Source organism: Staurois parvus, unplaced genomic scaffold (genome assembly GCF_062004578.1).
Source record: "Staurois parvus isolate SC_StPar_1 unplaced genomic scaffold, SC_StPar_1.0 ptg000902l, whole genome shotgun sequence".
NCBI classification, from domain to species: domain Eukaryota; kingdom Metazoa; phylum Chordata; class Amphibia; order Anura; family Ranidae; genus Staurois; species Staurois parvus.
This window is the reverse complement of record NW_028318698.1, coordinates 65,001-74,692: the sequence shown is the minus strand read 5'-3', so window position 1 is coordinate 74,692 and position 9,692 is coordinate 65,001. Positions and strand designations below refer to the sequence as shown.

General features: G+C 46.5%; 1 protein-coding gene across 1 annotated transcript in view; it reads left to right on the top strand.

Moving 5' to 3' along the window:
• Positions 1-610: 610 nt before the first annotated feature.
• The window catches only part of LOC149442201 (moesin-like), a 72,197-nt gene continuing 63,115 nt past the window's right edge, over positions 611-9,692 (top strand). Inside the window, exon 1 of the mRNA XM_089656363.1 lies at positions 611-762. Within this exon, the coding sequence (XP_089512489.1) occupies positions 751-762 (12 nt within the window). The 5' untranslated portion in view covers positions 611-750. The remainder of the gene's footprint in view (positions 763-9,692) is intronic.

The window sequence follows — 9,692 nt, the reverse complement described above, 5'->3', positions numbered from 1 at the left end:
CACCCATAGATGAGGGGTCTCCTGTGTCCCCACCATCCATCCATAGATGAGATGTCCCTTGTGTCCCCACCATACATCCATAGATCAGGGGTCCCCTGTGTTCCTGCCACCCATAGATGAGGGGTCTCCTGTGTCCCCACCATACATCCATAGATCAGGGGTCCCCTGTGTTCCTGCCACCCATAGATGAGGGGTCTCCTGTGTCCCCACCATCCATCCATAGATGAGATGTCCCCTGTGTCCCCACCATACATCCATAGATCAGGGGTCCCCTGTGTTCCTGTCACCCATAGATGAGGGGTCTCCTGTGTCCCCACCATCCGTCCATAGATCAGGGGTCCCGTGTTCCTGCCATCCATAGATGAGGGGTCCCCTGTGTGTCCCCATCATCCATCCATAGACGAGGTGTCCCCTGTGTGTCCCCACCATCCATCCATAGGGTCTCCTTGCCCCCCCCTTCTGATCTCTCCCTGGCCCCGCCCCTTCTTCCTCTTAGAGTTACTTTGTATCTATTCCATTCTCAGCTCGCGCCTTGTCCCGCCCACCCTTCCTGGGGCGGAGCCTGGCGCCCATTCTATGCCATGTCTTCATTTCCCTGGGTGTGGTCAGCACTCAGAGTGTTCCGTTAGCGGAGGAATCCCATCAGTGATCGCTGGTCCCGGCATAGAGCCGCCGAGTGTCCTCATCCCGCCTTCCTCTGTATGGAGAGGAGCCTATAGACTCAGCCAGCACTCACCGCACTCCGACACCATGCCTAAAACGGTAAGTTACCGCTCTTTATCTACATCTCGGAAAAACTTTCCAACTGTTCCCCATAGAAGTCAGCGGGAGCCATGAGGCTCCATCCTAGGCACACAGAGAGGTACTGAGTTCATCAAAGTCGAGGTTTTAAAATGATCATCACATGGCTGGAAATAACGATCCTTATTCCTGGGTTCAAGTAACCCAATCGCCCCCAGAAAATACCGAAAAAGTAATTTAAAGTGACCCAAGGTCAAAGGTCGGCCAAGCCCAGCCTGGAAAAAGAAGGCGCTTGGCGTTCTGGGGGCTCATGTGTGGAAATTACGCCAGCCGTTGAAGGTAATCAACACTTTGGGTAGTTTGAAAACTTGCAACCCCTCCACTGCACCCTGTGGTTCCCCTCCCCTGCTTTTGCATTCTGTATTGACAGGGCCACTAATATCTGTGCCACCATGAATGATAAACCCTGTTGATGATCTTCATTTACGGGAGTTTCGGGTGCCAAGTCCTCTGGTGAACTGATGCCGGGCGTTGTAGGTTTTCAACACTTTGGGTGGTTCGAAAACTCCCCCCCCCCCCCCCCCCCCTTCCTTGCACACTATGGTTTCTCTTCCTGGCTTCTATGTTCTGTATTGACTGTCATGTTCTATTATGTGCCGCCATTCTAGATTGTATTAATTTTTGTTGAAGGATCTTCCTTTATGGGAGCTTTAAGTGCCTCGTTCTCTTTGAATTGATATTGGCCGTTGTTGGTAATACGTACTTTAGGTATTTTGAAACCCCCCCATTCCACATTGTGGTTCCCCTCCTGACACCTACTTTCTACACTGATAGTCACTTTAATATGCCACCATTTTTGGCCTTCTTGATCCTTGTTGAAGGTTCTTCAGTTATGGGAGCTTCGAGTGCCTGGTCCTGTGTTGAAGTGACACTGGCTGTGGTAGGTATTCAATACTTTGGTAGTTCAAAAGCCTGTTCCCCCTGCTGCACACTGTAGCTTCCCTCCCCGAATCCTACACTCTGTATTGATGGTTCCACTCAATATCTGTGCCACCATTATTGGCTTTCATGAAGAGGTAGACCCTGTTTAAGGATCTTCATTTATGTGCTTCAGGTGCTTAGTCCTCCATTGAGGGCTCTGTTGTGAAATGATGCCAGATGTTGTGGTATTATTATTACAGGTATTTATATAGCACCATCAATTTACAGAGCAGTCTACATATATATATATATATATATATAGTGTACTTTCACATCAGTCCCTAACCCTCAAGGAGTTTACCATCTAAGGTCCCTAACTCACATTCATACATACTAGGTCCAATTTAGACAGGAGCCAATTAACCTACCAACATGTCTTTGGAGTGTGGGAGGAAACCCAGGCAGGCACAGGGAGAACATGCAAACTCCAGGCGTGATGCCATGGTTGGGATTCGAACCAACGACCCTAGTACTGCCAGGCGGAAGTGCTAACCATTTTGCAACTGTGCTGCCCTAGGTATTCAACACTTTGGGAAGTTTGAAAACTTGCCCTTTCTACTGCACACTGTTGTTTCCCTCACCAACTCCTACGTTCTGACTTGATGGAGTCACTTTAAGATTTGTGCCACTTGGCTTTCTTGATCCTTTTTGAAGGTTCTTCACTTGTGCAAACTCTGAGTGCCTGGTCCCCTGTTGAAGTGATGCTGGCCATTGTAGGTATTCAACAGCTTGGGTAGTTTGAAAACCTACTGTTGTTCCCCTCCCCGACTCCTATGTTGTATATTGACGAGGTCACTCAATATCCGTGTCACCATTCTTGGCTTTCTGTAAGAGCTGACCCTTGTTAAAGGATCTTCATTTATGGGAGCTTCAGGTATTTGGTCCCTCATTGAGTGCTGTGTTGAAATGTCGGCTGAACACTTTAGGTAGTTTAAAACTTTGCTTCCCCCTACTATACCCTGTGGTTCCTTTCAGCATCTGTACCACCTTTCTTGGCTTTCTTGAAGAGCTAGACCTTGTTGAAGGATCTTTATGTATGGGAGCGTAAGGTGCCTGGTCCCCTATTGAGTGCTGCGTGTTGAAATTACACCAGCTTTTGTAGGTAGTCAAGACTTTGGGTAGTTCGAAAACTTGCTCCCCCCCTGCTGCACACTGTGGTTCCCCTCCCCGGCACCTATATTCTGAATTGACAGGGTCACTCAATTTCCGTGTCACCTTTCTTGGCCTTCTTAACTGATGAACCCTGTTCAAGGATTGTCCTTTTGAGAGTTTCAAGTGCTGGGTCGCTCATTGGGTGCTGTGTGTTGAATCGATGTTGGCTGTTGTGAGTATTCAACACTTTGGGTAGTTTGAAAACCTGCTCCCCACTCTGATTTCTCTCCCTGGCGACTAAGTTCTGTTTTGAGAGGGTCTGTGCTGCATTTCTTGGTTATTTTGAAAGCTAAATTTTGTTGATGGATCTTCATGTGTGGAAGTTTTGGGTGCTTGGTCCCCAGCTTGAGCTCTGTATGTTGAAATTATACCAGCTGTTGTAGGTATTCAACACTTTGGGTAGTGTGAAAACTTGCTCCCCCTGATGGCTACTATGGTTTCCCTCATAAGCTCTATATTCTGTATTGAGTTGGTCACTATAGTGTCTGTGCTATCATTCTAGGTTTTCTTGATCCTTTTTTGAAGGATCTTCATTCATGGGAGCTTTGAGTGCCTGGTTCCCCATTGAGTGCTGTGTGTTAAAATGGTACTGGACATAGTAGGTATTCAACATTTTGAGTAGTCTGAAAATCTGCTCCCCCCTCTTTGTACAGTTTACCCCCTACCCAGCTATTACCGTCTGTAGTTTAATTTATGGTGGTTTCACGTCCCCCCATTGAGCACTGTGGTTGGATCTGCCAAGCAGTGATAGAATGGGTACCAGAGTCACTTTAAATTGGGGTGGACAAGTAATTTGGAATCCAGGAGCCAGAAGAGTTTTTTTTTTCAGTTGGCTCCATTGTCCACTATTAGAGAGAACCTCAAAAAGTTGTGTACCAGCTGTATTATTGAAGGAGCATTGGTGACCTGGCTGCTGGGATTTGTCCAGCTGGATGTGATGATACAAAGTAGCCACATGGATAGGACAGGAGGGGCCCCTGTTAGGCATGCTTGTAGGTTTTGTGGCATTTTGGTTCTCTGGAAGAGGATATCCTGTGGTCATAGTTCCCTTGTTCTCAGAAATGATTGCCTGTCCTGTGCTCCAGTATAACCAGTCTGAGGTCTGTGTCATTACTGGTATCACAAGGTTGTAGGAAGGGCTCTAGGTTTGGTATTTCGTTCAGTGGCATTTTATAGGGACAGAAAGTGTGGCTGCCCGGGGCCCATGGGGGCTTTTCAAGTTCTGCACTTCAGCTTGTCAAGTCTTTTAGCTATTCTTTCATCAATGACAGCCTTTGTATCACTGTTAGAAAAGGTTTACTTCAAAGCAGATGTCAACCCTTGCTCAGGCTTTCTCACATGGAGGAACCCTAGAAAAAAATCTTTCCGGTCTGAGAACCCAAGCTAATAAATATTATAAGTACATAGCATGTGGCTGTGACCTGTGGGAAGGACGCCCCTTCCGCTGGTGGTGGTCAGTGGGAAGGACGCCCCTTCCGCTGGTGGTGGTCAGTGGGAAGGACGCCCCTTCCGCTGGTGGTGGTCAGTGGGAAGGACGCCCCTTCCGCTGGTGGTGGTCAGTGGGAAGGACGCCCCTTCCGCTGGTGGTGGTCAGTGGGAAGGACGCCCCTTCCGCTGGTGGTGGTCAGTGGGAAGGACGCCCCTTCCGCTGGTGGTGGTCAGTGGGAAGGACGCCCCTTCCGCTGGTGGTGGTCAGTGGGAAGGACGCCCCTTCCGCTGGTGGTGGTCAGTGGGAAGGACGCCCCTTCCGCTGGTGGTGGTCAGTGGGAAGGACGCCCCTTCCGCTGGTGGTGGTCAGTGGGAAGGACGCCCCTTCCGCTGGTGGTGGTCAGTGGGAAGGACGCCCCTTCCGCTGGTGGTGGTCAGTGGGAAGGACGCCCCTTCCGGTGGTGGTGGTCAGTGGGAAGGACTTTTACAGACAAATAGATCATTGCTAATTGCGGTCAGTGGTTATGTATCTGAGTGGTGGAAATTGCCCATTGCTTAAGGAACCCTTCGCAAACTCTGGAGAAACCTTAGAGTTCCACAGAACCTTGATTAAAAAAAAAAAGGTGCCCTAACTGGATGAAGTCTAGTTTGCCAAAACAATTTTACAGTATGTCATAAACAGTTGTCATTTTTCCTTTATAGGATACTTTGCATTCTTTTACTCCTTTGCTACATGTTAATGCAGCTGGTCTCCTGCAGCCTCTTCACAACCAATTCCTGCTTGCATGCTCTCCAGGAATGGCTCCATAGCATTTCTAAGGATGGGTTTCCTGGTGGTGGCAACATTTAATCATGCCTGTGTAATGTGTACTGAATACGGAAAGGGCCACTTGTAGTTTACATAGCCCGTGTGATAGGGTGACAACGCAAGAGAACAATTGGTAGACAGTGACAGAGCGTTGTCACTCAATAACAAGATTAGTCTATACAAAGGTCTTTGTGGCAGGACCACCAGGGATTATTTTTAGTGAAAGTTGTAGATATAAAATGATCGAAGATTGCTTTCGAAATGACATTAACACGATATAGGACAATTTCATTTTAGTGAAATTGTTCCAATAAAGCCACATACCCCAATATTTGCCTTCAGCCCCCATCTGGGGATCTTCACTATTCCGCCCTTTCCAACACTACGCAGTACAAAACAGTCCTGGTCACGTCCGGCCTCTAATAGGCATACATGCTTGCTGCTCCCTCCATTCCTATAGCTGGGGCCACGATCCTGTATATCTATGGAGGTGTGGCATCATCACTCATGCATACAATATTTGGGTCAGGCAGGTGCTGGGACCACCTCCTGTAGACCTGGAAACTGCTTAGTTCTACTACAGGTGCCTTTTGCTGACATTCCATGAATCCCTTTTTTTTTTTTTAAATTAGTAACGTCATTAATGTCATAATTGTCATTCTTAAATCTTGGTGGTTAAAAAAAAATGTTTGCCACCTTTTTGAAAGAGCTGCTCACCCTTGTGAACTTGGCTTTATGACTGAGCCCATATCTGCAAGATCAGCTTTTCAGACACTTAAGCCAACCCCCCTGAAAGTCCGGAAGTGACTTAGTAGAAAAATAAGGGGGCTGCCATTGCTTAACGTCTTTCGAAAGTTGCCTGAGTTCATGACTTTTTGAGTCACAGTCCTGAAACAAGTGTGCTGTCATTGATTATCAGTATGGTGTCTAGATCTCTTATTTCTTTTCTTGTTCCAGGCCATAGACTGGGCTTCGTAGCTTGACAGCCAGGGAACCAGCATTCTTAAAGTGTTACCAAACCCACAACAGTAAAATCAGTCTGTATATGCAGTAAAGGCTGCTTGTTATTCTCACTGTGGAACCTAAGGGGTTAATCCTCTGCATTGTGCAAAAAAGCAGTTTGATCCCATCTTCTTTTATCCTCCCCTTCATCTACTGGTCCCCAATCCATCTGCTGATATTAGAGCCTTGGGGGCACTCTGCACATGCTTAGTTTGGTGTGTATTTTTTTCCCTTGTGATCAGCACAGTGCCAGTCAGTGCTGTCCAGACAGTAACCCCTGGTTCACATATATGCGGCCGTGCGGGCCACGTTGTGCGTGGGCACGAGAGCCCATTCATTTGAATTGACTCCCGTGCCCGTGTCACTCAGGGAAGAAGTCGCTGCACTTCTTTGGAAAACGCAGCCCGCACGGGAACCTAGGTTCCCAGTACGGTTGTGTTTTCCAGTGCGGACGGCATGCCGTTAGATCTAATGGCACCCACCCACGGGTCCGCATTCCTCTGCAGCGGCACCACCCACACAGATGTGAACCTAGCCTTGGGTTATGCAGCCTCATAGGACAGTCAGAGGAGAATGAAAACTCCTAAAAGCTTTAACCAGTGCTCTGCTGGACACTAATAGAAGTCACAAGACTGCTATATACTGCTGAGAAAAGGTATTTATCAGTTTATATTTACTAAAATAATTGCATTTCCATGTTGTGTGTACTGTGGGAGACTGGATATAGGGAATGCAGGGTCCAGGGATATATATAACTAGAAAAGCTACAATTTCTGGGGAAATTGTGTGAAGTGTTCTTGCCTCCACCAGTAGTCTACAACTGGAGTGGGCGGAGTAACTGGGTGGAGTGGCTTGTCACTCTGCTGCCTGCTCACACTCCTGGGTTCCTATGGCAACTCACTCTACAGCAAGGGCAGAGAAGAGCGATTAAAAACAAACTTCTCCAAGTTTCTCACTTTACTGGCGGTTGCCATCTTCAAACGGTTGTAGTTTAAAAATTAAAATCCTACACTGAAGAGCTTTTTATATTGTGAGAATCAGAAGACTCAGACCTACATTTTGATGCATAGTATGTCTCTGAAATATTAAAAATGAAGGCACAGTCGCAGTTTAGAAATTGCCCTTCAAATTTGAGGTGGCTAGAGTAGAGTTTCAACGAATGTCAATGGGCGGCGTGAGTTATTATTATTATAATACAGTATTTATAAAGCGCCAATAGTTCGCTCAGCGCTGTACATTACAAAGGGGGACAGAACATGTGACAGAACAATATCAATACAATGCAAAACATGAGGGGATTGAGGGCCCTGCTCTTTCGAGCTTACAATCTAGGAGGGAGGGGATGGTGGCACAGGAGGAGATAGCTGTGGGGGATGGAGTGGTAGGAAGAGTGGAGGAGGTTAGCAGGGGGTGGGGTAGGCTTCCCTGAAGAGATGGGTTTTCAGGGTGCGCCTAAAGGAGAGGAGAGTAGGTGATAATCTGATGGGTTGGGGCAGGGAGTTCCAGAGGATGGGTGACACCCTGGAGAAGTCCTGGAGGCGGGCATGGGAGGAGGAGACCAGGGAACTAGAGAGAAAGAGGTCTTGTAAGGAGCGGAGTGTGCGTGCTGGGTGGTACTTGGATATTAGGTCAGTGATGTAGTTCGGGGCAGTATGGTGGACAGCTTTGTATGTCAGTGTTAGGATTTTGAATTTGATCCATTGTGCAATCGGAAGCCAGTGCAGGGATTGGCAGAGGGGGGTGGCGGAAACGGAGCGGTTGGAAAGGTGAATGAGTCTGGCAGCCGTATTCAGGATGGACTGAAGCGGGGATAGCCAGCGGCTAGGCAGGCCAGTGAGGAGGGAGTTGCAGTAGTCAAGTCGTGATATGATGAGGGAGTGGATGAGCTGTTTAGTGGTTTCTGGGGTTAGGAACGGGCGTATTTTGGCGATGTTGCGGAGGTGAGTTGCAAACAAATGGTCATATTGTGAGAACTATGGCTTAGCCGTGGACATTTTTAGTGGCAGCAGGGTTAGCTGAACGTTTTGATATAAGATTTGTGTAGGTGGGCTTGAAAATGAGGGAGTGATGGCAGTGTAGAAATCATGTCCTGATTTTTCAGCTCACACTCTAGCTTTTGTCAGCTCACCCTCTAGTTTGAACATTCCGCCATTCATTCCTATGGGACCAATTTCACCACAAAAACGCCAAAATTTCGTGAACCATTCGGCGAAACGTTCCATAAAGTAATAGCACACCAATCGGGAACAATCCGCACGTTTCGGTATATTACTGTCTATGTAGTGTAAAAACTGTGGGAGGAGTTAGGGTGGTAAATTTGGCTATAATATATATGTGAGATAACAGTAAGTGGTCTTGCCATGCAAGAACACTTAATTAATATTGGGTGGGGTGATGAGGAACATGTCCAATGTAGTCACCATAAGGACAGAAAGCAGCAACAGAGTGGTGGCTTACAACAGGACAGTGCTAGAGTCGCTCGCCGTGCGAGTATATTCATTTAGCATACCAAAAAACGAAGCGGGCTTTTGGAAAAAAAAAAATTGTATGCAGGAGAGAGCAAGGTTCAATTTTCATGAGGAAACCTGCCCTGAAAAATGCCATGTAGCCATTGAATAAAATGGCAATCATTGCATTTTTTTTATGTCACATGGTAAACACGTGGTGGTTTTTGAAACACAATTTTGGGGTAAAAAATACTCTTTATTGAGAAACAAAAAACCCACCACAATGTATAATACAATTTGTTTGTAAAATATGAAATAGGATGTTACACCGAGTAAATAGATACCTAACATGTCACAACTGTGCACTCTCGTGGAATGGCGACAAACTGCGATACTTAAAAATCTCCATAGGTGACGTTTTAAATATTTTTACAGGTTATCTGTTTGGAGTTACAGAGGAGGATTAGCGCTAGAATTATTACTGTCGCTCTAACGTCCTTGGCGATACCTCACGTGTGGTGCGAACACAGCTTACAAATGCGTGTGCGACTTACGTATGTGTTAGCTGCTGCGCGCGAGGGATTGGGATGCTTTACTCCTTTTTTTTTTTTTTTTTTTTTTTTTTTTTTTTTCACTCTGAATTTATTTTTTTTGATCATTTTTATTCCTACATCAACATCCTTCATAATAGAAATTAGGGATGACAGGTCCTCTTTATGGAGAGATCTGGGGATCTATAAGACCCCAGGTCTCTTAACTTTAAAAGCAAAAGATTTAAAATGAATAAACTTAAAAAAAAATAATGCAGCGCATCAAAGCGTCTACAAATACTGGAGCTGCATGCATGAACCCTAAAAGGAGGGGCTGCTGAGAGAAGAAACATAAAACCCAGACACATACTTTCACTTTAGCTTTTTTTTGGCTGCTGTAGGAGATCTGTAGCACTGAGATGCAACAAAGTAAAAAAACAAAGGATCCTATTATCCACTTGGCGACCCGTCACAGTACACTGCAGCAGGGCGATAGTTACAGGCACCTCGACGTACTGGTAGGTTGCTGCCTTTTTCAGGTTTCGGGGGCGCCACACATGAGCACCCTTGTCTGCCTACTCCTTTGTGATTGTACACAGTGGG